The sequence below is a fragment of the Bos mutus genome, chromosome 22 (genome assembly GCF_027580195.1).
Source record: "Bos mutus isolate GX-2022 chromosome 22, NWIPB_WYAK_1.1, whole genome shotgun sequence".
NCBI lineage: Eukaryota > Metazoa > Chordata > Mammalia > Artiodactyla > Bovidae > Bos > Bos mutus.
The window spans coordinates 57,314,983-57,342,940 of record NC_091638.1 but is presented as its reverse complement, the minus strand read 5'-3'; the positions used below and the strand labels follow the sequence as shown (position 1 = coordinate 57,342,940).

The 27,958-nt window shown below is 49.5% G+C and overlaps 1 protein-coding gene across 6 annotated transcripts; it reads right to left on the bottom strand.

Moving 5' to 3' along the window:
- Nucleotides 1-10: 10 nt before the first annotated feature.
- On the bottom strand, nucleotides 11-27,754 carry RBSN (rabenosyn, RAB effector). 6 transcript variants are annotated; one of them, XM_070359970.1, is made up of 13 exons: nucleotides 27,602-27,754; nucleotides 20,679-21,003; nucleotides 18,731-18,844; nucleotides 16,339-16,479; nucleotides 13,760-13,860; nucleotides 12,801-12,846; nucleotides 12,520-12,681; nucleotides 11,005-11,246; nucleotides 9,499-9,569; nucleotides 7,118-7,204; nucleotides 5,797-5,899; nucleotides 4,700-4,804; nucleotides 11-4,059 (listed from the first exon to the last, which is right to left on the bottom strand). In XM_070359970.1, the coding sequence occupies exons 2-13, from the start codon at nucleotides 20,824-20,826 to the stop codon at nucleotides 2,914-2,916; spliced, it is 2,466 nt and encodes an 821-aa protein (XP_070216071.1). In that variant the 5' UTR covers nucleotides 20,827-21,003; nucleotides 27,602-27,754; the 3' UTR covers nucleotides 11-2,913. The 6 variants fall into 6 exon arrangements, with proteins under 6 accessions (XP_070216071.1, XP_070216068.1, XP_070216069.1 ...); XM_070359967.1 differs by lacking the exon at nucleotides 27,602-27,754 and adding an exon at nucleotides 22,714-23,171; XM_070359968.1 differs by lacking the exon at nucleotides 27,602-27,754 and adding an exon at nucleotides 22,763-23,171.
- Between the last annotated feature and the right edge of the window lie 204 nt (nucleotides 27,755-27,958).

The window sequence follows — 27,958 nt, the reverse complement described above, 5'->3', positions numbered from 1 at the left end:
ACACACCCTCAACCGTGAATATCTTGTTATTTTATTTTTTTAAAAAGGTTCCAATACAAGGCCCCAGAGTAGTACATGCAAATCAATGACCCTCCAACTGTCGATGTCGGGTGACCAGCACAATCTACTACCACAGCCTGTGACCTATTAGAGACCAGCCTCTCACCTTGAGTCCCATCACCCATCTATGCCAACGTCCAGCCTCCCACATGGCTCTTGGTGACTCAGGTACATTTTAGTATCTGAACAAAAGAGACACATTGAGCAGCGAGTATAATGAGTAAGTGTCCTTAGTGTATTAGACAAGGGAAAATATAATCAAGGCATAAAAGGGAAAAGCTTCATTTGATGCCCGAATCCCCAGAGTCTCTTCCACACATGATCTGTGTCTAGGGACATCTGGCAATGATGGATCAAGGACTTGCTCATTTTCTGATGCGATGGATGGAGCTGTCTGCACTGAAGGGATGTAGGACGAGTGAAGCACTGACATGAGGGAAGAACTTGAAGTTGTGGTTGTGGTTGTGGTTGCAATTCATAGGCCACTTTTTCCATGGTGCTCCCCCATCCCTGTAAATCCAACATTGTGCCCATCTTTGGGTCTATGAATTCTGGGAAATGGTACAACAGAGGGATAGAGAATTCTGACTCCAGTCATGTCTGTGATTACAGGAGAATGTAGCCATGGAGGAATTCAATCACATCAGAGGGTTTTAGTTTGGTTTAGTATATTCAGTGATTCTTTTTTAAATTTAAAAACATGTTTCTTATAGGTCTGGTTCTCAGTGCTCTTAAGTTACTAACAGATTGCTACCTGCAGCTGATTTCAGGGAAAGGGTATGTTTGCTAAACTAGTCTTAACTGAAACCACCAGCTAACTAAAAGAGATATATTCTCATTAGAAAAATAACTATGAGGGCAAGCAGCACTTGGCTCCGGAACTACCTGCTTTTTGGTGCAGAGAGCTTCCTTCTTCTCGGTCAGAGAGAAAGGACAGACCGAGCAGCGAGAAGCGTGCAGTCATCCTAAGTCCCTCAAGAGTAACAGCATGAAGAGCACTGACCTTGAGGGGGTAAGGACATCTGTAACAGGCAGCATCTAAGATGCCTGACTGCCAGCTTCCCAAAACCATGACAATCAGCAAGGCTGGTAACTGGCTGACCTTAGTAACCCACTCACACTGCTTTATGAACAGGACCCAAACTCAAGAGGTCCTCCACACACGCTCCGCCCACCCACTCCCCACTGCCAGGCTTCTTCATTCGGGAAGGTTCTGTACAGGACCTCTTCATTCAGCCCAAAGAGCCAGCAGGGGCTAAAGAAATGTGAATAGTGTCAACACAAATTCAGATTACTGTTACACCACAGTATCTTTTCAGACATTCCCAAGATCAACAGGGGTCTTCCCAGAATGAGACAAAATAAATTTCAGCCCTTACACCAGTAACCAGGGACCATAAGAGCCAGAGTTAGTTATGGGTATAAAGTGACTAGTGGTGAGTTATTGTTCATTATTTAACCAGCGTAACTGCAGCAACTCTACCCAGAGCTGAGCACACTTGGGTATCTGATGTCAGATGTCAGTTAAGAGTCATGTTCCTGTAAACCTAAGCACCAAAGCGAAATTCACAATTTCCCTTTTTGCCCTTAACTGGTGAAGAGTTCAAGTACTGCGGTTCTACCAGAATGATCCTGGGTTGTGCCTCCTGCAAACATTTTACTTTTATTTATTTTTTTTGGCCACACCACACCCCTTGCAGGATCTTAGTTCCCTGACCAGGGATTAAACCCATGCCCTCAGCAATGAAAGCTCGGAGTCTTAACCACTGGACTGCCAGGGAATTCCCCATTTAATTTCTTACTACTACTAAACGTAGGTGAGAGAGTATCTCACCAGTGCCCACGGTCAGCACAAGATGACCTGCAAGACAAAAAGGCTCATTGACGAGCCTTGGAAGTTATTGTCATTGACCTTCTGACTCAGGGGACTTCAGCTCTTCTGACAAGGTTTTATGAGGGCTTCCTGACCACCATCTCCTAAGCTATAGCCTGGGCCCTTTGAAAAAGCCCAGATCAGAGTAACTGTGCCAAAGCTCTAGAGGACGCTTTCTCCGGGTACAGAAAATTGTCCCAGTGGTCATTCAATTCCACAGAGCAACACTTGGACAGAGACTCTGCTCCCAAAGTATACTACTTCTATCAGCCAAAAAGTTAAAAACTGCTGTTCTCTAAAAAGCTCATGAACAGACTCACAGTGATAACCCTGCACTGGGAGATTAACTTCCTGAAAGAGAGAAAAAAGAACTGAAAGGAAGAGGGCAAGAGACCGTGAGGAAACCTCACCCCCATCACCCCTCTAAAGAGGGGCTTTTCTGGGTCTACACTGTTGCCTCCACAGCGAGACCGTCCCCGGCCATCACACAGGACATGCCCAGGAGGGCAGTGGAAGTCCCAGGCAAAAGAATATAGTCTAATGGGACAGACTTCCGCCAAAACCGAGTAAGATGTAAAGAGCTCTATGCTGTGTGTCTTGGCTAAAGGAAGGGCCCTATAAAAGGCTGCCCTCTAACACTGCAAACTGACCGACACCGGGCAGGAGCGAATGCGGGCACAAGGTGTACACGGAAGCCATTTCTGCCCACGGCCCAACAGAACCGCACTTGTGACACCTCGGCAGTGAAGATTTCACGTCCCTTCTACAGGGAAAACCCAATTATTAAAAAAAATTCAGGAAGAGCAGCAAATGCATGCTGGTTCTCCCTGTTGTCGTTCCCATTTTATTATTCAGCTGTCACAGGAAAAGCTCCCAAGTGTACAGCACCAAATAGCCAATTCCTCCACCCTAACCTTGCAGGCACCTTAAACTCCACCTTCCCCCTCCATGCTCCGCCCCCAGCCCGCCGCCCGGCCAGGTCAGTCGGTGCCCCCCTTCTGTCTGGCCAGGGTGCGCCTCAGCTCCCTCAAGTTCTCGGTCAGCACCTCCACCTCGTCCAGGCGGCCGCACTGCTTGGCGTCGAAGATGTACGCCTTGATGTTGTCGATCTGCTGGAGCAGCAGCTCCTCCTCGATGGGCTCGGCGCCCTCCTGCCCACCGTCGCTCTCCTCCTCAAAGGGGTTGGTGCAGGGGGCCTCCTCGAAGGGGTTGCCAGGGACAGGGGGGGATGCGGGTGTCCGCGGCGGGTGCTCATCTTCCTCCTCGAAGGGGTTGGGGGCGGGGCCGTCTGGCTTAGTGAAGGGATTCCCCGCCACAGCATCCTCTTCATCCTCTTCCTCAAAAGGGTTGTACTCTCTGAGCACACAGGCTGGAGGGCCAAGGGAAGGCTCTGGAGCAGGAGGGTTGGCCGTGTCCTCAGCTGAGGGGCTGGCGAGGTCTTCTTCCTCATCGAAGGGATTCAGGGAGGGCGCCTCACTGCGAGGCGACGCGGTGCTTTGGGGCAGGAACTCCTGGCCCAGGGCTGGGGGCCCAGACCACCCTCGGAAGGGCTCGGGAGCCGAGCTGGGTGGAGAGGTCTTGGTGGCAGTGCCGCTCCGAGCTGGGGAAGAGCCCAGATCCAAAGCGTGAGCGAGGTGCGTGCGTGGCTCCCTGCTCGGCTCCAGCTGAAAAGGCCTGATCTCCCGGAAGTCCAGGGACCGAGTCCGCGTGTGCAGAGAGGCCGCCTGGCCCTGCTCGCGCTCCCGCTCCCGCTCCCGCAGCACCTGCAGCTGTTCCCGCTGCAGGTCCTCCTCCTCGGCCTGCCTGCGGGACAGCGCGATGGCCTTCTCGGTCTGCTGCTGGTCGTACTCGTCCTGCAGCTGGCGCAGGTTCTCCTGCAGCGTGCGCACTTCATCCGTCCGGCCCGCGGCCTTGGCCTGCCGGATAAAGGACGTGATGTTGTGGATCTGCTGCAGGAGGGGGTCCGGGTCCTCGCTCTGCCTCTGGCCTTCCGACAGCGGGAGCCAGCCCTCAGCCTTTCTCAGCGGGGCAGGACCCCTGCGAGGGGGCGCCACCTCCCCATTAGTCGCGCGGGACGCCAGGTCACTCCGCCTCTCCTCAAGCCTCCGCTGGGATTCCAGGGCAGCCTGGGAAGACACCAAAGCCAAAAAGAAACACGGTCACCAGGCCAACAGCCACACTGCCGGCCACCACTGCGGCCACGCCATGCCCATTCCAGTGAGACCCCAATTCCCCACCTCAGGACTATGATATCCAGCTGCTAAAATCAAGCCATGATTTTTCAAAATTAAAATAACAACAGTAAGTTAAGAGGTAAGCGTTCCTCCATCTCACATTCACTGGCTAAACACTTACCTTAAACCTCTGAGGTCTATTACCACTCATCTACACTGGACTCTCACACAATCTTAAACACACATATTATTCTCTGCTTAATACTGCATGTCCCAAAGTGTTCTAAGAACTCCCTGGTGTCTGGGTCATCTGCAGCCTGTACCGCGGGGAGGACTGCCAGTCTCCATGGTATTCTAGACAAGAGAAAATCAGCAGAACCTCTGAAAGAAAAATAGGATCTGGGGGAGAAAAACAGTTACTTTGATTTCTAAAATGCAAGAGGCCAGAACAGAAGGAAAACACAAACCAGAGCGAGTGAGAGGTTCTGACTTAACGACAACCTCATGGGACCTCCTGGGAGCCTGTGGAGGCCTCTGTGCTCATGGAGCCGCGTGGAAGAAGCCGGGTGCCAGCGTCCCCTGCCTCGCTCACCTGCCTCTCCAGGATCCTCTTCTGCTCCATCTCCTGCTTCCTTTTCTGTTTCAGTTCCTCAAACTGCTCTTTGGTTGGCAGTGACATCAGACCAAGCAACTTTTCCTGTAGGGGGTCACGGACAATTTTACACTTAAACCCTTTTCAGGGGGGAAAAAAATGAATCTGAAGTTCCCTAGTGAGAGCCCGCTGAAGCTACGTCACATCGGTCTCAGACAGTCACCCTAACAAGCAGAGCAGGGAAGGACCTAACCCTGAAATCAGGTCCGTGCCAGCTTCCTTATGGAGGGCCAGCCTTTTCATTAGATGATCAACACCAGACATCCCGGTTACTTGCTGTCTCAGTGAGGCCTTTTCCTGCCCTCCCTGTCCATTACCACATCTGTAAGCTACCGTCTGAGCCCCACCCCCATGCCCTCCTTCCATTTCTCCCCAGCACTTTCCACCCTCTTAAACCATATATTCGGTTCTTTCTCATCCATCCCCTCTCTATAATATAAGCTCTATGAGAACGGGAAGGTCTATCAGGACACCCAGCACCTAAAACTGCCTGGGCCGCAGCAGGCACCCACCGACGACTATGGAATACAGTCATCCATCAGAAGCAGGAGGGGCCTCGCTCTGCAGGATGGTGTCAGGTAACTAACCCAACAGCACATGTACATCTCCGTCAGGAGCCGCACAGGCGACTGTGACTCTCACAAGGGCTTTCTGAGGTCGAGACGACTCAGATGCAGCCTCCCAGGTGGAGTGAGCCCTTGAACAATCACCTGTCTCCTCCAGACCAAGAGCCCAGGGAGAGCCCCCAGGAGCTTATCCCAAGGAGAAAATGCTCTGTGCAAGCAGGTCCACCAGGCACTCCTCACAGCAGCGGAGAAATGGGAGCCCATCAGATGCCCAGGGACAGGGGAACAGTTACATAAAGGGTGGTGAGCACACCCAGAGCAGGGTCTATGTCACTTTCTTTTGACATGCAGATTTTTCTCTAGATGTGGCTGACACACGTGTAACCCTAAAGAGCAGTAAGTGTACGAACAGAGAACAAGCAAGCCATGGGCCCCGTCCACCCTCTGAGTGGTGGAGAGTGGCAGCTTTACCTGCACAAACAGTGTGGCCGAGTATCTGATCATCCTCTGCAGCCGCAGCGTGTTCGGATGTGGCGGCGGGTCCTGCTTCATGTCTAAGGTTAAGATCTTCTTACTGCATGAGAACAAACACGTCGCTGTAAGAGGCATGGCCAGCCTCAGAAACACGGGTGAAGAGTCCCCAGTCGCCAGGCTTGCATGCCGGCAAGGTATGACGAGAAATGGGCTCCAGGCTCCCCTGAAACGTCCTTGCAAGTGAAGCCCGTTTCTTACCTGCTGGCTGTACCTGAGGCCCCAAACAAGCACAGGGCGAACGACAAACACCCAGCCACCGAGGGCCATGACCGGTACAGCAGGGGAGCCCTGTGCTTAGTTTAGCATTCTGCTGTCACTGCCTCACAAGCCTCCTTTTTGTATTTATTTCTGTATTTGGCTGCATCAGGTCCTGGTTGCTGCTGCAGGCTCTCGGGTGCGACACACAGACTTCTCTTCAGTTGTGGGGCGAGGGCTCAGTAGTTGCAGTACCCGGGCTTGGCTGCCCCGTGGTGTGTGGAATCTCAGTTCCTCGATCAGGGATTGAACCCACATCGGAAGGCGGATTCCTAACCACGGGACCACCAGGGAAGTCCCTTACAATTCTGAACTGGGATCAAGGACCTGCATTTTCACTTTGCATCTGATCCTGCAACCTCTGTCTTGCATGTCCGGATGGACAAGGGTTCCGCATCTCTGTTTTCTGAATCACAGTACTTCCTATACCGCAAAGGGCTGAGCTAACCCCAACAGCCAATCCACAGTTAAAAACAGTAGCTGGGAAGTCCCTGGTGGTTCAGTAAGACTCGGCCACTTTCACTGCCGCACGCCTGGTTCTGGTCCCTGGTTGGGGAAATAAAATCCCACAAGCCACACAGTGCAGCCAAAAAAAAAAAGCAGTGGTCAAACTGAAGAAAGAGTCTGGACTCCATCCTGGTTCCAGCACTTTCGCTAGCTGGGGTGCACTCTTGCACCTATGAAATGGGGGTGTTAATCTCTACGTCACAGGGTAACTGTGGCAGAACACAAGAGCCACCCTGAGTGGAAGCAGCCCGTGACCGACACACAGCTGACGCCAACCGGCTCCTGTTCCTTTAACAATCATGAACGGTAAACTCCTCAAGCAAGTTACCGAGACGCACTGAGGGCCGGAGCTGGCAGCCCCCTCAGCCTCCTCCTCACACACACCCCCGATCACCAGGACCAGGTAAGCTAGGTCTGCTGGCCGCCCACCACCCGGTAAACCCAGCACATCCTCCACTTAAGCCAACAGGTAGGAACATCACCTAACAGACCTTACCTTAACGCGTCTATTAGCTCATACACTTTCTGCACTTCCACTCGAAGGTCACCAGCATGTTCCAGACTGTAGGTTGTCTCTCCAGCACTAGGGAGAAATAATGCAGATGTTTGATCTAGGTTTCACGGCACTGAATGGAGAGTGTGGTGTAAAAGGACTCTACAGGTTTAAGGCCTCACAGAGAGAGGGATAGTTAATTCTCTTCAAGTCATTTTAGACTCCCCCGCCATGTGGCTCTGCTGGTAAAGAATCCACCTGCAATGCGGAAGACCTGGGTTCAATCCCTGGGTTGGGAAGATCCCCTGGCAAAGGGAAAGGCTACCCACTCCAGTATTCTGGCCTGGCGCATTCCATGGACAGTATAGTCCGTGGGTCGCAAAGAATCAGACACGACTGAGCGACTTTCACTGTCACTTTCATATAATGCAATGCTCGTTCCTTTTCAAAATGTGAGTGTTAATTAACCAGAAGTCGCTTTTAATTTGCTGATGCCGTGGGAAAACCAGTGCCGAGGCCTATGACGGCCAGCTCCTAAGCTCGTTGTCAAAATAAGCAGGACTGACCCTGCTTCAGCCTAACACTTTCCCGGAACGACTTCTGTGCATCTAGGAAGAGGGATGAGTTGCTTACCCCACACCAGAGGAGAAGGCACTTTTCTTTCCTCAAAGACCACCCAGAGAGCAGAGGAGGGGACATCAGAAAAGGCCAGTGGGGGCTTATCAGTCTCAGAGGAACAACGTGGTTATCATGTGGTCTCAGAATTTCATTTACGAGGCTGCCACTCCCACCAGGCAGCTTCCCTGGTGGCTCAGTGGTAAAGAATCTGCCTGCCATGCAGGAGACCTAGATTCGATCCCTGGAGCAAGAGGATCCCCTGGAGAAGGAAATGGCAACCCACTCCAGTATTCTTGCCTGGGAAATCACAGTCCATGGGGTGGAAAAGAGTCAGACATCACTTAGCAACTAAGCGCGCACACACACTCCCACCAGAGTGCTGAATTCCAAGTGCAGTGATGATGGTTTTTCATTTTTATACCCCCAGTAACTAACACATGGGACGAGCTTAAGGTTTCCTGAGAACAGAAGCATTTCACGTGATCTCCCAGCTATTAATCCAGCCTCAGCTATGGCCACTCAGCTCCCTTCCTGAGGCAGCAGCAAGTTAAGTTAAATAAAAGCCCTGCCAGGCTAACCTGGTTTCCCTCTATCGGGCAATCCAGGCTGGAAAAACCCTGGTGTGTTCTGTAATCTACAGACTCAGCAAAGTTGTTTCATCATCTCTAACAGCACAGTTTGCAAAAAGAACATCAGACCAGAACCAAGAGGACTTGTACTTTGTCTCGATATCACCAAGTCATGTGGAAGATAACAGGGCTGGCCTAAATCTGGAATCGCTGCCCTGGTCTCAGTCACATCAACCCACTGTGTTATCCTCGGGGCAGCCGTCAGGCCCGGCTTCGTTATCTTGTGTGTTACTTGTTCGCTTGTCACGGTCTGCACTCCCGTGATAATGGCGCTGTCTTCGCTGTGCACTGCTACAGCCCCAGCGCTCAGAAGAGTGCTTGGCACCCAACGCGTGCTTGATAAACACCCACTGAATGACTGAGTGACAGACTGAGACGCACGTACTGAAGCTCTGCAGAACTGGTCTTGGGAGGAAGAGTTAACACACCTGGAGACGTTCTCAGCAACGGTAGCTCCCCTCTGGCTAGAGGAGAGCCCACGGACCCACAGTGGTGTCGAAGGCACAAAGCAAAAACCCCACAGGACTCTGGGAGAGGAGGCCCTCGGGTGACAACGTCCTGAGGAAAGGGCTGGACGCCAGCGCACTGCCCGGAACACCAGCTGACGCTGCTGGCGTCCAGGTAGAAGGTAGGCCCACTCTAATTTTAAACCCGTGGGCAGGGGTGGGAGGAGGGCGCGTTGAGTCCAGTGAGTTCCAGGGAGGAATGGAGCAGGCAGCAGACGCTCCCAGTCAAGGACTCTCCATTCCAGGGAGGTTTACGCTTCTTTGCAGCTGCTCACAGGAGGGCAGTGTGATCCACTGAGTGAAGTGACTGCTGAGTGAACTGCAGGCAGAGAAGGGACTGTGTCCTTTCCCTGCTCTCCTTCAGAGCCAGTGGTCTCGGGCAAGAAGTGGAGAGAGGGGGACCGGGACCCAGGAGGCGCAGATACACGGGGGTAGTCGGGACAGTGGGGCTGAGAGGGCTCAAGAAACAGGGCTCCCTGCGCTTCCACCGTCTGCTGGCAGGGCTGCGGCGTCTAGCTGTGAGGACTGAGGGGAAAGGGGGCAGGCCCTACATATTCAGCTACTGAAGAAGTGACCAAAATGCCAGAAAACAGTCACCACTGAGTCAGTAAAACAGAGAGGAAGAGCTTACTTTAACGATGCTGCCATCTTGATGTATTCTGGAGCTTTTTGGTCAACTTTCTCCATGCAAAGCCGTAATTTCTAAGAACAAAAGAGAAGAAGTAGGTTGTGTCTCAAGATACAGAAAAGGCAACACAAAGGTTGTGTGGAATCAGTGGAGATGTATATAAAATGTGCAGTTTTCCAAATTAAAAAAAAATGCAGAGAGTGGCTTTTAGTTTTGTTCTGTTCATTGTTACCATTTTCCTGATTTACAGACCTACTCTACAAGGAAATCTTGTAGGAAGGAAAGAAGGGTGAACTTTGGCCAGATGTTTTTAAGAGGAGCAAGGCCCTCCAGGACACATGTCACGTGAGCTCGCCAAGGTAGCAAAAGAGATCAGTTGCTATGGCCTTTACCTGCCAGGTGATGCCGGGCACCATGCAAGGCATTGCCAGGGCTCACTTCAAAAAAGAAGGAAACCAAAAGCTCGGCGGCTGCTTATAGAAATTATCAGATCGTGAGCTCCGTGTAACAATGGACAACGGCTACGTCTGCAGCTCAGCAAGGCTTCACTGACACCATTTCTAGCAGTCTGACTATTCTCATGGTGGTTCCGGAAACACAGCCTCTGGGACCTGCACAACTGCTAACAGTGACCATTCAGTGACGACCAGACAAAAACTCCCTCCTCCCCATCCGGCTTTGCACCAACTGCTTCCTTCCGCGCCTCCCCGTTTCCTATCACCTCCTTGCCCAACACCCTCCTGGCTCATCCTTCTCAGCCTACGGGCCTCATCCGGGTTAGGAGGCAGAGTCAAGCTCACCCCCAGTCTGACTCTAAACCGCAGGCTCTGGCCACACTCTGCTCCTGTAACGTAGCAGCTACTCAAGGCACTGCAGGGTCGCCGGTGGTAACCAGAGCTGAGGCATCTGAAGGGACTCAAAAGAGGAAGCTCTATGCCTCAGGGAAGTTTCTCAAACTCCCAAGTGAGTGTCCAGGACCCTTCTGGTCCGCAATTCACCACCAGCTCCTGCTCCCACTCTGACCCACAGAACCTGTCCACACCACCACATGGCAACCAGCCTTCCTCCCAGGACCCTTCTGGTCCACAATTCACCACCAGCTCCTGCTCCCACTCTGACCCACAGAACCTGTCCACACCACCACATGGCAACCAGCCTTCCTCCCAGGACCCTTCTGGTCCACAATTCACCACCAGCTCCTGCTCCCACTCTGACCCACAGAACCTGTCCACACCACCACATGGCAACCAGCCTTCCTTCTCTTGCCCCTGGGCCACCGAAAGCACCAACCTCCAACTCTCAGGCGGGCAGGGAAGGGCAAGGAAGCAAGTTTGTTGCAACACACCCAGTGACTCTGCGACTCACTCAGGGCCCTAGCTAGTGCCCACTGGCAGAAACTAAAAATAACTGAAAGGAACGATTTCCCAAAGCATTCTTCAAAATCTGCGGGCGTGCACATGACGAACAGCCCGGCCTCTCGAATGGGACTCAAGCCGGTCCAGGAGTCACCTCGTAGAGCCTCACGATGTCGGGCGTGCGCTCCTTCTCGTCGATCTGCTGCTCCCTCTTGAGCAGCGTGTCCTTGCAGTGTGTGCAGCAGCGGATCCGGTCGTCATCCTTCTCGTCCAGGACGGAGCTCACGCTGCTCACGCTGCTGATGCTGCCCCGGCGGGAGCCGTGGACGCTGTTGGGTGACTGGCTGGGGCTGGTGTGAGCACTCAGGGAGTCCTTGCTGGCACTGGTGAGCTTGTCTGTAAAGAACACAGGTGGGCAGTAGTGAACTCCACAGGTGGGGAGCTGATGCTGCCCCGGGCAAGAGGCACCCACACCTCTGCCTGTCGGGACTCAGGCTCTGTGGTAGGCTGGATGCCCAGTGCCTCCAGGAGAGAGCCAGGAGCCAAGGACAATCTGTCCTTGAAGCTCTGAGGCTCATCCCAATCTGGCCTTACCGCCTCCTGCCCTGCTCCAGCTGCCCGGACACACCCAGGCTCTCCCTGGGACCGTCCCCCGCAGCATTTCCCCACGCCCAAAGCCCAACTGTTACCCCTGCCAAAGCTCAGCTCAAATGGCACATCCTCCAGGAAGCCTTCCCCAATTCCTTGAGGCAAAAACCATTTGCCCACCTATCAGTTCCCACCACGTCGCTCCTCCTGGGGCACTTCCCACTTGTTCCATGTGATGACAGCTCTATGCACAGCCCAGAGCTGCCCAAGCAGTTGTGATTCCGAGGGCACAAACTGTCTCATTCATCGCTGCATCCCTATGGGTTTGTTCCAATAGGGCTACCACACAGCAGCTGCCCAGTAAATATCAATCAGCCCAAGAGAAGGAAGGTGAAGAGTGTCCCCAAACCATAGCTCAGCTGAGAAAGGGAGTTGTCTCAGGGAGAGAGGGAACTTACCAAGGTGACACATGCCCACTGGACACCAGAGCCCCACCCAGGAAACATCTGCCCCATCCCACGTTACCCAGACGCCCTGCACCCAACAACATGTGCAGAGTCAGCGCAACTCTGCAGGGTTGCAAAACCCCCCACATCCCAGAGTCAGCCAGAATGCCTTGAGAGCATCCCCAGCAACTTTTCACCAGCTGAGAGTCAAAGTCCTGGGCCACTGGGTTCCTCCTGCCCTGGAGGAATGGACGATGCTGACAGACCACACGTGGGCAAACAACCAACAGTGAGCCAAGTCCGCTGGTTTTGTATGTGGCCCTCAAGCTACCTATGGTTTGCACACTTCAAAAAGGCTGTGTAATAAAGAGGAAATGTCACAGAGACAGGATGTGAGCCACAAAGCCTGAAGTGCTCACTATCTGGTCTCTCATGGGAAACGCTGGTCACCTCTAGCACAGACCATTGCCCCCGTGGGCCTGGCGCAGGGCTGAGGCTGCAGTGGGCCTAAGGGATCAATAGTAAAAGAATGAAGGTCCCATGGGCCATACACTGAAACACAAAGCCCCCCCAGCCCCCCAGTGGGGGCTGGTCTCGATGGAGGTCAGGGTCCAGGCCACCTCCACGTCACCTACTTGCCAAGGGAAGGCTGATAAGCTCCATGCACTTCTTGCACATGATAGACCCGCAGAGGCGGCAGTGGTGGCGGCGGTTACGGATGCTGAACTTATTCCCACAGTCCGGACAGAAAGGGACATCCTGGTCGTTGACCCAAGGCACCACGGACTTTTCTATTGCTGTGGGAAGAACAAGACAAAAACCAATCACACACAAAGGGAGGCCGTCTTAAAAAAAGAGATCGGGTCAGGATGAACGATAAAGAACAGAAGGAATGTGAGCAAAGTTCTAGAGTTACCTCGGATCTTCGCAGACTCAGTATTTGTTCTGTCAAACGCAGTCAGCTGACAAGGAGAAAAAAAGGTCAAAAGGAATGAATCTGGTGGTGGATACACTGTCTACAGGCGGAGGCATCGAGTGGGAAGGAGCACACGGGCAGTACTCAAGTCTTATGTCATCTCCAACCCCACGATGTCACAAACAACTTCACGGGGACAGACTATTAGCTTTGCATCCAGAAGGCACTCGCCTTCCCATGACCCTTTCCAGTCTGAATGCCGGCTGCCCAGGGAAGCAATAGCCAGGGGCAGGCAAGGACACGGTAGGGTGGCTACCGCGAGCAAGGGGGGACCCCCGATTCTCCACAGCCCTCCTGGACAATGAAAGCGGACACAAGATTCCTGCCCCACGACGTGCACGCAGAGAGCTGAACCCGTAGTGCTGCCGTGCGGGCCTATCTCACAGCCCAGCGGATATGCATCGGGCGTTTCCAGGGCTGATGTAAAAGAGAGCAGTCATGGTACTCAAGACTCACTCTTAAACCAACCACAGGACAAGAGGTTCCCACCCCATATGCTGGTCCTGGTGGGCACTCCTCCCGCGTCTGGCTCCCAGCCTGCTGCCATCACAAGGTATCACCCACTCTACCCCTTCGCGTGACGGTGCCTGGGACCCCCCAAATAAGGACAGGATCTGAAGGCAGAAGGGCTGCCAGGCAGTCAAGTGGGCTTCACAGGAAGGAAAAGGGAAGCTAGGTATGTGGCCAGTCATCGACTCGGGCTGCTACCCTCAGTAAAACCAGCCCAGGCTAGAACCGTGCACCACATCCTCAGCACCACTGTACGTGGGGTGTTTTCCTGCCAGCGTCAGACACACACGATAGATTTAAGGTGACACACACGCTGCAGAAATGTAAATTTCCCTTCAAAGAATTTATACTTGCAGAAAAAAAACGTGTTTTAAAACAAAAAAATTTACCTTCTCTAACCTGATTATTAATTTATTGACTTCAACGACATAGTGGTCAATTCTGGCAGCTCGGTGTTTTTTGAAGTCAGAAAGATGGCTTCGCATAGCACCTAGAAGGAAGGGAGGAGTCAACATAAATGAATTGTCATTTCCCTGAGGGAGCCTCCCTACCCTGAATTTCAAAAGCAAGCCCAAAATCTAGGATTTTAGAGTCTTAATAAAAATTTAAAAACTAGAAAAGCAAACGGAAGGAAGTTTGCTAAAATGATAACTATGGTCACCTTGGGGCCGCAAAGTACATTAAGAAAGACCTCAAGGACAGAGCCTGGGCTCTGGAACCAGCCTGTGCTCAATTCTGCCACACACTGTGTGACCTTGGACAAGTTCCTTAACATCTCTGTAACATGGAGTACTCAGCTATAAAATGGGGAAAACAGGAATAGCTACCGCACAGTGCTGTTATCCAGATTAAAGAAGTTAAATTTATAAAACCCTTAGAACACTGCCCGGCATGTGAACTTTTGTTAAAGAAGAAGGAAATAACATTATGGGCCTTTTTTTTAATCTTAAACTTTTCTATACTTTTCACAGTTGGTACAATATGGCTTTTTCATCAGAATGAACACAAGCCTTCTCTAAACAGCCCCCAACATACAAATGCTAGGAGACGCCTTTGTGGGGCTAGTTCAACCGATAGCATCCTCAGTCCAGCAGCCAAGACCTAGGACAATCCTCATACAGATGGAACCAAGTAGCCTTTTGTCTCAGAGCATCTGGAAGAGCTCCTGCTCAATCTCTCACCGCTTCTGAAAGCCGGCCCTGACCCCAACCCCTCCCAGCACTCAATTCATTTCTTCCTCCCAAAGACGGCTTGTTCATGTAGGTACTTTACTGTACCTAGATCTTTATACTAGATTCTTAACCATCTATTATTCTCTTCTTCCTAGCCATAATGTTAACATCTAATTAAAATTTAGTTTCAAATTTTTAGGAGTGTTAATAAGCATTAACTCTGAAAATCTGCCATTCTCTTGACCTTTTGCAATTTGTGCCTTCCTTCAGTTGTTAAATCAGGGAAGTTAACTGGAACATCACCTTGAAAAATTTAACACTGGCAATCATGAAATAAGTTATCAAAAAACTCATAAGAGGTCATACACTTAAAATGTCTCCTTCATGTTTTTAATTGTGTTTCATATGTAACAAATAAGTATATGCATATAGTCTTATTTCTGTTTTCTCCTGCCATGATGAAAGTAAAACGTTGCCACTCTGTAATATGTTAGCCACTGGCCACACATGGAGACTGAGCTCTTAAAATTTGACTGGTGTGTGGTCGTGGAACTGACTTTGACTTTTAAATCTTATTTAACTTTAAATGGAATGGGCATCACTATCCTTTCCACCTCACATGGCTTTTATGAAAGGTGAACAAGATAATGAGTATCAAAGTATAGTAAAGTAGTACATGACTCCCCTAGCAATTGGTGGTTAAGACACCACATCCAATGCAGGGGTTGTGGCTTCAATCCCTGGTCAGGGAATTAAGATCCCACATGGCACGTGGCTCAGCCAAAAAGCAAACAAAGTATAACAAAGTACTACCAAAAAAAAATCATTATTTATCCATCACATGGATAGACAGTATTAATGATCACTAACGTTCAACAGTTAAAGGACATGGAAGATTAGTTCAGCTCCATGTGGCATGATCTTTTTGGTAAAAGCTTCACTGAGTTATCATTCAAATACATACAATTCACCATTTACAGCATACAAAATCAGTGGGTTCTAGTTTACTGACAGGCTTGTGCAACCATCACCAAAACAATTTTAGATTACTTCCATTACCCTCAAAAGATGATAACTCGGAAAGCAAGTAGATGATACCATAATTACACACTTCAGAAAATTAAGCTGCATGAACCGGTGGTTTTCAGTAGGCAGGTAGCATCTATATGAGAAGAGACAGTGGACTGTGTCCGGACTGATGTCCAGAGACTCGGACTCCTATTTCAGTTCTGCAGCGCCCCAGCTGTCTGACCCTGGGCAGGTCCCCATGGAGTTCAGCAACAATTAAATGAGAGTCCACATGTAAAGATTTAACTCGGTGCCTAACGCCGCAATGCTTTGTGTTTGAATGCCCAGCTCATCCTTGTTGGTTATCTCACCCCTGCTGCTGCTGCTGCTGCTGCTGAGTCGCTTCAGTCGTGTCCGACTCTGTGCGACCCCAGAGACGGCAGCCCACCGGGCTCCGCTGTCCCTGGGATTCTCCAGGCAAGAACACTGGAGTGGGTTGCCATTTCCTTCTCCAATGCATGAAAGTGAAAAGTGAAAGTGAAGTCGCTCAGTCGTGTCCGACCCTCAGCGACCCCATGGACTGCAGCCTTCCAGGCTCCTCCATCCATGGGATTTTCCAGGCAAGAGTACTGGAGTGGGGTGCCATTACCTTCTCTGTATCTCCTCCCACTAGGACACAAAGGTCATGGGACGCTTACAACCATGCAGGTTTACTGGTGTCTCTTCAGCCAACTCTGAAAACATACAGACGCTCAATAATGAATGAATGAATGAAAAGCATTTCTTACCAAGCTCCTGGGGTTCCCACATGTAAGGATCGACCCCTCCATAGCTGAAAGACTCGTATCCTTGGGTGCCTGATTCAGCTCGATCATCTCCTTCCCGTTTCAACAGCCTGTTCTTTGCTTTCCTAGCCTTCTGGACAAGACCTTAAAAAATGGAACAAACGCCATATGAATCCATGAAGAATACCAGTGGAGTGTTGAGGTGCTACAGGAAGAGCACTCAGATTTCCCCCATCAACAGGCTCCCAGTGCATTTCATGAATTCTCCTGTACCAGGGTTCTTTCATTCTCCAAGGACAGAAGCAGTAGGAGGGAAGGAGGCAAACTTCTAGGACCACTGTCCCAATCCCATCCTCCAGCCCGTATCATTATAGGGATCTTCTCGTTTAAAAAAAATAATTGATTTAAATCAATTATGAAGTTAAGGGGAGACTCAATGGCAGGCTGAGGAACATAAGCAAACCCTACCAGAAAATTGGTTCTGAGGTAAAGACTCTTGGATTCAAAGACCTGGACAAATACTATGAAAGATCTGTACATGCTGGACGTGTAGTACAGAAAGGAACCCCTGGGTCTCGGGTCCCGTAAGAAAGCTGCAGATGGTGATTTCAGCAGTACTGTTATGGTTAAGTCTAGTCTACAATCTTAGGGCTGCAAAACAGACTTCAGATAAAATTCAAGAACTTCAAGGACAGTTAATAGTTGGAGGCCAAGGAAGGACATACAAGGAACCATGTGCTCCTATGAGGACAAAAACGCCCAGTCCAGAGTTTGAAAGGTAGAGGGAGGGCTAGCCAGCAGGGGCATGAGGACACTACAGAGAGCATCGTCTCCCCGCCAAGTCACTCCCTAGCCTTGGGTCTTGCCTCCCAGATTCCAGCAAGACAAATGGAATCAGAATCTGTATGAACACCAGAGTGGCTCCCAGATTTTAAGTTTCCCAAATAAGAGGCTGATTAAGAGGAACAGAGAGAATCAGGAAAGATAATTCAACTGACAGCCCTTGTGTCCTGAAAAGGCTCTGGTAAAAAAAAAACAAAATGCATTTCAGACAAGGCACATGTCCTCAATTCAAGATGGACCAGGCAATGAACCCTTCCTGAAAGGTTTTGTATGGCTTTGGGGCAGAAGGCAGCTACAAAGGAAGCCTAGAACCCACTGTGTAGCACAGAGAACTCTACTCAATGCTCTGTGGTGACCTAACCAGGAAGAAAATTCAAAAAGAGGGGGATGTTTGCCTACGTATAGCTGATTCACTTTGCTGTACAGCAGAAACTAACACAACATTGTAAAGCAACTGTACTGCAATAAAAATTAAAAACAAGAAGGAAAGAAAACAGTCCCCCCAAAAGATCAAAAATAAATAAATAAAATAATTTTAAAAATAAATAAAGTAAGCTTAGTGAAGGCACCAGGAGGACCATGGGCTGTAGACACAGTGTCCCTCTGATGCCAGATATTGGGAGTTAGGAGAGAAAACAGCCCAAAACCTGCCCTTGAAGGGATGGTGAGGCTACTTTTAAGAGGCTATGTTGGAGTTAGAACCAAAGCTTAAGTCAACCAAAGAAGGTTCCTCTTGTAGCCTTCCATTGTGACCAATGCTAAACGGAAAATGAGAAACGCCCTCCCTAATAAAAGCAGGCTTTCGTGCTCGCAGCCTGGCCCCTTAGCTGGCATCATCTTTGAGAGTTCTTTCCAGTCCCAGGTTTTCCAAGCACCCACAAGTCAAGTAAAGGAAGCAGGAGGAAGGAGCAAGGAACTCCACGTGGAGATGTAGTTTCCAGTATCTGATCAGCCCACAGCATTTCAGCTCAGTACCACGTTTCTCTTTTCCATTAGTTGAGAAGAAAGCCCAAGTCTTGACTTCTTGCAAATGTTTTGTGATTATGAGCCAGATGAAAGGAGAGGGGCCTAAAATCTAGGTGTCTGATTCATTTTGCCCATCTTCCCTTCACAGCCAAAGCTGACAAGAAATCCACTGTCTCTCAAAGGAGGCAGAAACACAAAAGCAGAGAGAAACACTGACAGAAAAGAGGAACTAAATTTGATAACTTCCAGTCTCTCTCTAGCCAGGATTCATGATCAACCCTCACTTCCTTTCAGACGGAAACAAAAGGTCCTGTATCTATTCTTTCAATAATCTTACACATTTTCCCTAATAGAAGCGCAGTCGTCCCAGCAATGTGAAGACACCACTCTCTAACCTCTCTAGCCACTAGTGCCAAAGCCTTAGCAGAATCCCAGTATACGACCCAGTCCAGCTGACACCATGACTGGGTGTTCACGGAAAACCACGGAGCCCCTCAGTTGTCCCAAGGCCACTTAGACAAGCAGTTCATTTGTTTGCTAGTTTTCCAGCTGCAGTGTTTGCTGTGATCGGAATACAGGGCCTCACCTCCGCTGTGATGCCACGGGCAGAGCATGGAAGACACGGGGCCAAGGCCTAGTTCTGTCAATCCCTGCGTGACCTTGGAGAAGTCACTGTACATCTCAGAGTCTTGCTGTTTCTCTGTAAAATGAGATCAACCACCTTCCTGCAGGGTTGTTGGGAGAGTATGTGAAAGAACACACATTTCTCTCTTGTTCTTTCTTCTCTTTCATCTCCTAAGAGCCTCCTAAGAGGCTGCTCCAGACTCTGCAGCCAGAAGCCACCTCGTCCACTGTAGCCCTCAGAATTCTGAAATGTTCAGCTGTCATATTTTTTGTCAGAGGTTATAAGTAGTAATGCTTTCAACAACTTTTTTTCTGAACTGAAAAGTGAGACAGGGAGTGAGATTATTTTGATTACAGGGGGCGTGTGACTCACATGTGCGGAGGCCAAAATCCACTTAGGAATACATGGATCACTCCTTTCTCTCCCACCCGACAAAGTTGTGAATACGGCATCAGACCTTTTTAATTTCATTGCCTTCAGAAGTGTGGCCAGCACTTAACTGAATCACTAGGAAAGAGCGTTCCAGAGCACCAGCATCGTACTTAGGGGTTAGAGTCTGAAGTCTAGGAAATGAATACTCTGAACAGCAAAAATTACCTTCAAAAATTCTTTTTACAACCCTTTAGGACCTGAGGGTCCTTGGAAGCTCACCAAGTTTGGAAACTTGGAAGACATCAAGTTTCACCTCTGTGGGTTTTCCTCCTTACATTTCAACCATACCTTCCTTTTCCTGCGCTGCAGAGAGCAAGGTGCAGTGAAGGAATTAAGGATGGCAGGAAAGCCTGAATCTGTGACAGGTAAACGGGTGTACAATGTGCCTCCGCTTACATAGCAAAGGAAAGGAATTCCACCCCAAAACCCTCTGGCACTGGCAGTTGGATAATTCAAATAGGCTAGAAGAGACAGCAGAGAACAGTAATTACACTTACTGGGTTCAGAGCCAGGCTCCACCTCACTGTGCAGCTTCACATTATATGTGAAGCCTCACTGTGTAGGCATTATCTCGGCGTTTCATGTGTGTGTCTGGAATCCTCATCAGAAAGATGGGGCTCATTGACAATACAGTTATGGTGAGAATTCAATGAAATTGATGCAGGAGAGTGTTTTTAATACTGCCTGCTAAAAAACCTGGAAATGGCACCCCACTCCAGTACCCTTGCCTGGAAAATCCCATGGATGGGGGAGCCTGGTAGGCCTACAGTTCACGGGGTCACAAAGAGTCGGACACGACTGAGCGACTGAACTGAACTGAACATGGAAAACACTAGAAACATGTTCTCTATTGTTATTATTAACTTACTCTTAGTTATCGTGTGATGGTGGTGTCAACTACAAACTGGCACTTACCAAGAGCACTGCCAACAACTGAACAACAAAGCGTGTGCCACCTGCCTCTGGAGACTGAACCCCACGCTGCTCTAGCTGCTGACCTTCAGCAACCCCTGAGGGAGTTCAGGGTGGAGGGAGGTGCTCTGCGCTCCAGAGAATCTGGTGGGACAGCTCTTTAGATAGTTGGGTGTTTTTAGGAACAGATTTTATGATCTCAATCCTTGGATCTCCTCATATCTAGAGAAGCACTAAATCCCTTCATGGTGACATCAGACCCTCATGACTAACAAAAAACCTGTTGTAAATTGAGTGCTTCATGGTATTGAACTCCCCCTTCACCAAAACCTTATATATTGACTCTCCCCCACTTCTGCTTTGGAGCAGTCTCTCAGAGCTATCTGAGATGCTGCCTCCAGAGCTGCAGTCCTCATTTTGCCCCAAATAAAACTTAACTCACAACTCTCAACTTGTACATCTTTTTTTAGTCCACAGTGGCATCCATGGGAGCTGATAAAAACCATCCCATGAGTTAAAGCTCCAAATGACAGAACAGGATAAGCAGGAAATCCTAGCCTCTTACTTTTAATTTGCCCTTTGACATCACGGTCTTCCCCGGAGTGCTCTTCCTCATAATGTGACTGCAGCTGATAGAAAGACTGCAGGTCCTTCAGGCACAAAGGGCAAAGGAAGCCCTCTCTCACTTCTCCTGGGTCATCCAGAGACGCCATGGGGTGTCTCTCTCAACCCCCAAAACGCAGGGGCCTCATGCCAAGAGTCAGCTGGATTCCTCCACAAGAGACAAGGGATCCCACAGCATTAGCTTAGACAAGGGATCAAGCAGCACCCAGACGATGGGGAAGTGGCATCATGGTCCCAGATGAGGTGTCCTCTCTGGAGCAGAAGTCCTGCGAAAGGAAAAAAGAAAAGGGAGGGGGGAACAAATTCAGGCAAATTAGCAGCAACTGAGAACTTTCCTTGTTCTTTTCACAATTCAAGATGGGTACTTAATGTTTTCCAGTGCAAGCCTGAGAATACAAACTGCTTTCCCAAATCCTTAGACGGAAACCTAAAACTTTGTAAGCTGAGACCATCACTGGACAACAACTCAATGAAGGGGGAAGCACAGACTCCTGAAGATAAGAAAGGAAAATACAACATCAAAAGGGTCAATTCTCTAACATTTATTCCAACTTCATAATGTGCATGCCATGTCTGAAGTAGTTCTCAACAAGCAGAAGTTTTTACTTGACTCTCTTTCCCTTGACCATTTATTCAACTACATATATGGAGTTTTTGCATCTGTATCAGAAATGCACTGATGTTAAAGGGATGGCATCTATCCTACAAACCAAACAAAAATGTCAACTTCAGTCTAAGGAGCAGCATTAGAAACTTGAGTGATCAGAAAGAAAAATCTACTTTGATCGCCTCAAACTGAAAATAACACAAATATTTATCAAAAAAAAGAAAAATATATTTTGTGTCTTATTTTGTACGGTACTTGTTCATAAACTTACTAGACTTCATAAACCAGCAAACCTAACATTCTCCCTGCCTCAAAAATAAAAGAACCCAGTGCTTAAACAATTCAGAGTTTAATAAGTTACATTTTCAGTTTTATCCAGGCTGGACACAGTCACTTTCAATGTCAACCTGAAAAGACTCCCAGCCACAGGGAAAAACGTAGGCAAAACCATTCCACCAAAGCCAGAAAAGCTTCTCAAGAATCTGAGGCCACAAACGAGGGTGGAGAGTGAGCAGGAACGTGTGAACCTCAGCTTTGAGCTGCCGATGGACCCGCTTACAGGCCACTGAGGAGGGACTGCCCAGTCATCAAAGCCAAGCGGGGTCGGTGACCCAGGAAATAAACAAATGAAACACGAGGTTCCTGTTTTCTTCCTCCAGTGAAAAAGCCCGATGATTACATACAATCACAGCTCAGCCCCTTCCACAGACAGCCGCTGAAAGAACAAGCAGTTCCTAGCCAGAGGATCACCCGAGCCTCCTCTCTTCCCACTCACCCAACCAGCCGCAAATCCAACACACACTCCCGAAATCTCAAGGCACCCTCACGTCCTCGAAAAAGCACTGCTCAGGGTGTTCTGTCCCTGGCACCTCTCCTCACAGCACTAACCTCAATTTGTAATCACAGGTACACAAAGCGACGAAAACCCACAGCCTGTGAGCTGTGTGAGGGCAGAGGCCACGTCCATGTTCCTACCACCACACCCGCAGGTCAGTGCCCGGCACCAACCTCCGATGATCCCAATAACGCTCCGGGAGGGAATGAATGAATGAACGAACTCTTAAGATCACGTAACCAAACACCCACTACAAACCACCTAGCTGCGCCCCAGGTCCACAACACAAGCGAGACTCTCATACCCGAAATCCTGTCCGAAATCCAAATAAGGCCCACGGTTCCTGCAACTCCTCGTCCAGCGCGAGCGCCGCCGGCCGCTCGCCGCAGCCTGGGACCACGCAGCCCTCCGCCGCAGAACCCAACACCGCTAACGCGTCCCCGCGCAGCCACGGCCGGAGTAAAAGCACCGCGGACATTCGGGCGGGACGCGCGGCAGGAGAGGCCCGGCGCCCACCACGCAAGTCACACCCACCACAACACAGGGCCACCCGGCCACCGCCACCAACCGCCCGTCTGCTTGCCGAAGCGGGGTGGCGCCCCAACCCGGAGAGTCGCCTGGCCTTCTCTGTACCCTGCTCGGGCCTCCCCCGGGCGCTCAGGCCTGTCCAGTCGTCAGACGCGGGCTCCGGGCCTCCACAAGCCTTCACTCGGGCGCGGCCGCCATCTCCATCAACACCTCGGCGCTCGGCAGGCACGCCTGCGGCGGCACCGAAACCAAAAGACCGGGGGAGAAAACACGTAGGAGCGCCGAGTCATCGAGAGGCCGGAAAAAAATTCCCCAGGAAAGGCGCAGCTGCGGCTTCTGCGCAGGCGCCGGAACGAGTGGTCGGGTTTGTTTTGTTTTTTCCCTTCAGTCGTGTCCGACTCTGTGCGACCCCATAGACGGCAGCCCACCAGGCTCCGCCGTCCCTGGGATTGTCCAGGCAAGAACACTGGAGTGGGTTGCCATTGCCTTCTCCGAGTGGCCGGGTGACGTTCCTTGATTATACGTTTTTCCCAACCCCGGAAGTTGGGGTTGTTGTTCAACTGCTAGGTCGTGTCTGACGCCTTGTGACCCCATGGACTGCAGCACGCCAGGCTACCCTGTCTTCTTTCTCTCTCTCTGTCTCGGAGTTTGCTCAAACTCATGTCCATCGAGTGGCGATGCCATCCAACCCGCTCATCTTCTGTCATCCCCTTCTCCTCCCCGCTTCAATCTTTCCCAGCCCCAGGGTCTTTTCCAGTGAGTCAGCTCTTAGCATCAGGTGGCCAGAGTATTGAAAGTTCAACTTCAGCATCAGTCCTTCCAATGAATATTCAGGGTTGATTTCGATTAGGATTGACTGGTTAGATCTCCTTGCAGTCCAAGGGACTCTGAAGAGTCTCCTCCAAGATCACAATTGGAAAAGGCCTTCTTTACGGACCAACTCTCACATCCTTACATAACTACTGGAAGTTCAGGGGCTGAGAGTCGGGGCGCGGTGGCGGGTGGGGAGGTGGGGAGAGGTGAAGTTAAACCCCATCCCTTGCTTTCCACTCCATTGCACAGATTGGAAAACCGAACCTTGTAGCCCTTTAGACCTTGGCCAAGGTGCGTAGTATATGAGGCATCCAGGGGTCTTTAATGCGTCCTCCAGACCAACAACTGCAGTTCTATTAATAAATTAATTAGAAACAATAAAAGTTCTGGGGCTTCCCAGGTGATTCAGTGGTAAAGAATCCGCCAGGCAATGCAGGAGATGTGGGTTCGATCCCTGGGTTGCGAAGATCCCCCGGAGGAAGAAATGGCAACCCACTCCAGTATTCTTGCCTGGGAAATCATACGGACAGAGGAACCTGGTGGGCTAGAGTCCGTGGGGTCCCAAAGAGTCACATGCAACTGAGCACATATACCTAGTACATAAAGGTCCTGAGAACTAGAGAGAAAAGGCTATTTGAGAAACTTGCAGTATGTGGAACCGTCTAGAATATTACTGCATGGGCTTAAGCCTGAAATAAGACAGAGGATCCAACCCAAGCATGTACAGGGTGCTCAGGAAAATCTGTGAATCTTCAAATGCAAAACAAGATGGCGATGAGACATCACCTGGTAGCTGAGTGGCTGTATCACCAAGAAACGTGCTGGTGAAGATGGGAACTGCGACTGTAAAGTGATGCAGCCATTGTGGAAAATAGCATCAGTTCACTTCAGTTCAGTCCCTCAGTCGTGTCCGACTCTTTGCAACCCCATGGATCGCAGCACGCCAGGCCTCCCTGTCCATTACCAACTCCCGGAGTTCACTCAAACTCATGTCCATTGAGTCAGTGACGCCATCCAGCCATCTCATCCTCTGTTGTCCCCTTCTCCTCCTGCCCTCAATCCCTCCCAACATCAGAGTCTTTTCCAATGAGTCAACTCTTCACATGAGGTGGCCAAAGTACTGGTGTTTCAGCTTCAGCATCAGTCTTTCCAAAGAACACACAGGACTGATCTCCTTTAGAATGGACTGGTTGGATCTCCTTGCAGTCCAAGGGACTCCCAAGAGTCTTCTCCAACACCACAGTTCAAAAGCATCAATTCTTCGGTGCTCAGATTTCTTCACAGTCCAACTCTCACATCCACACATGACCACTGGAAAAACCATAGACTTGACTAGACGGACCTTTGTTGACAAAGTAATGTCTCTGCTTTTCAATATGCTATCTAGGTTGGTCATAACTTTCCTTCCAAGGAGTAAGTGTCTTTTAATTTCCCGGCTGCAGTCACCATCTGCAATGATTTTGGAGCCCCAAAAAATAAAGTCTGACACTGTTTCCACTGTTTCCCCGTCTATTTCCCATGAAGTGATGGGGCCAGATGCATGATCTTCGTTTTCTGAATGTTGAGCTTTAAGCCAACTTTTTCACTCTCCACTTTCACTTTCATCAAGAGGCTTTTTAGTTCCTCTTCACTTTCTGCCATAAGGGTGGTGTCATCTGCATATCGGAGTTTATTGATATTTCTCCCGGCAATCTTGATTCCAGCTTGTGCTTCCTCCAGCCCAGCATTTCTCATGACGTACTCTGCATATAAGTTAAATAAGCAGGGTGACAATATACAGCCTTGACGTACTCCTTTTCCTATTTGGAACTAGTCTGTTGTTCCATGTCCAGTTCTAACTGTTGCTTCCTGACCTGCATACAGTATGGAGTGCCTCAAAAAATTAAAAATAGAGCTGCAATGGGGTTCACTAATTCTGCTTCTAGGTTTTATCTGAAGAAAAGACTAACTGAAAAAGGCATCTGCATCCACTTACCTGCTGCAGCATCTCTTACAAGAGGCAAGATATGGAAGCAACCTAGAGTATCCAGGAATGGATGAATGGATTAAAAAAAAAACAGTGACCCAAAAAAGGGGGGGTGCTCATTATATTCACCACGGGCCTTGGTGACCCTGACTGCTTTGACATCCCTAAATCTGAGGAGACTTGAATCCCAAGGCTGTACTGCAGTGGGGCCGAGGGAGGTAAGACAGGATAGTCTGGCAAATGAGCCCCGTTTGGGCCTCTAATACCTCGTCCATGCTGATGGAGACCAAACTCTCCTGACCTAGGCAGGCACTGCAGCAGCACAACCAGACCTACTGCACCCAAGTGACGGTGGACATGGAAGATGCAAGAGCTTCGAAAAGTCAACTGGTCTCCAATATCCTAGTGGTAGGGTAGCCTTAGTGGCTGGACTGCAAGGAGATCCAACCAGTCCATCCTAAAGGAGATCAGTCCTGAGTGTTCATTGGAAGGACTGATGTTGAAGCTGAAACTCCAATACTTCGGCCACCTGATGTGAAGAGCTGACTCATTTGAAAAGACCTTGATGCTGGGAAAGATTGAGGGCAGGAGGAGAAGGGGACGACAGAGGGTGAGATGGTTGGATGGCATCACAGACTCAATGGACATGGATTTGGGTGAACTCTGGGAGTTGGTGATGGACAGAGTCAGACACGACTGAGTGACTTCACTTTCTCTTTTCACTTTCATGCATTGGAGAAGGAAATGGCAACCCACTCCAGTGTTCTTGCCTTGAGAACAAGAACAGCCTGGTGGGCTGCCGTCTATAGGGTCTCACAGAGTTGGACACAACTGAAGCAACTTAGCAGCAGCAGCAAGGCTGTATATTGTCACCTTGCTTATTTAACTTATATGCAGAGCACATCATGAGAAATGCTGGGCTGGAAGAAGCACAAGCTGGAATCAAGATTGCTGGGAGAAATATCAATAACCTCAGATATGCAGATGACACCACCCTTATCGCAGAAAGTGAAGAGGAACTAAAAAGCCTCTTGATGAAAGTGAAAGAGAAGAGTGAAAAAGATGTCACAATGGTAATAAATGTTGGGGGGCAAGGAAAAAATGAACTCTCCTTCACTCTTTTTGGGAATATGAATGGATAAGACTTAGAATGGTAGGAACGTTCCCCTTCAAAAAAAAAAAAAAAATTTCAATGAGGGACACTTCCTGAGAGTCCAAAGCTAAGACTCCATGCTCCCAATGCAGGAGGTCCAGGTTCGATTGATCCCTGGTCAGGGAAATAGATGCCACACGCCACAACTAAGCAACTAAGAGTCTGCATTCTGTAAATAAAGATCCTGGGTACTGGAACTAAGACCAAGGGCAGCCAAACAAGTAAATAAATAAATATGTATTTTTACAAAATACCACAAAAAGTTGAGCCGGTGATCAAACTCCTGGACATAAATGCAAAAAAAAAAAAAAAAAACCTGACATTCGAAAGGAAACATACAAACAACATTCACTGCATCATAATTTATGATATGAGAGCCAATAAGTGGGATCAACAGGAGTGTCCAGAGAGAGACGGATGTGTCAAGATGTAGTACGTATATATAATGAACTATGACTCAGACAAGAAAAAAAAACAATGAATGAAAAACTGCCTTTTGCAACAGCATGGATGGACCTAGAGTTGATCATACTGGTGAAGGGCGTCAGGCAGAGAGCAAAAGTAGCCTATGATTTCATGAGATGGCATCAACAAACTAATACAAACATAGCCATTTACAAAGTGGAAACCTATTCCAGGAATCAGACAATAAACTGATGCTTAACGAAGCAAAAAGCTAAGTGGAGAGATATATTAGGAATACAGGAGTAATATATCAATTCTAATACATATAAATACTCAAGGAGGACCTAATCAACAAGGGAACACTACTCAAAATAATCTAAAAACCAACAGTTTAAAAAAAAATAACAAAGAATACTTCTATATAAATGTGTAATAGAAACAGGATGCTAAACACTCAAAAGAAACACAACATACAGTATCAACTTTATTCTAACATAAACAAAAGACCTGAAATTGAAAGAAGAAAAAAAAAAAAAGATAATGCCAAGGCTCTGTACCTGAAGTCTCGGTGACTGGGGCTTGTGTCACGTCCCCGGAGCCTGAGCAGCCTGAGCAGCCTGGGGCCCCCGAGGCTGGACTCTGGGCCAGATGAGAGAGCTGGGGAGGACGTGTCTCTCCCTTGAGACCTGGAGTGTCTGGTCCCACGTGGACCGGACCATGATCTCACGATCCAGGTGCACCCTCTGCATCCAAGGATCGGTGCGTGCTCTGGACTGGAAGAGCTTGCAAAAGTCACCTGGTGCGCAACTCTCACGCCGGTGGGATTCCCCCCTGCAGCCTCCTCGCACGGAGCTGTCTCCCCACCTAGGAACCACAGCGTCCTCAGCGGAGCGGTCTGTCAGGGCTTGGCATCC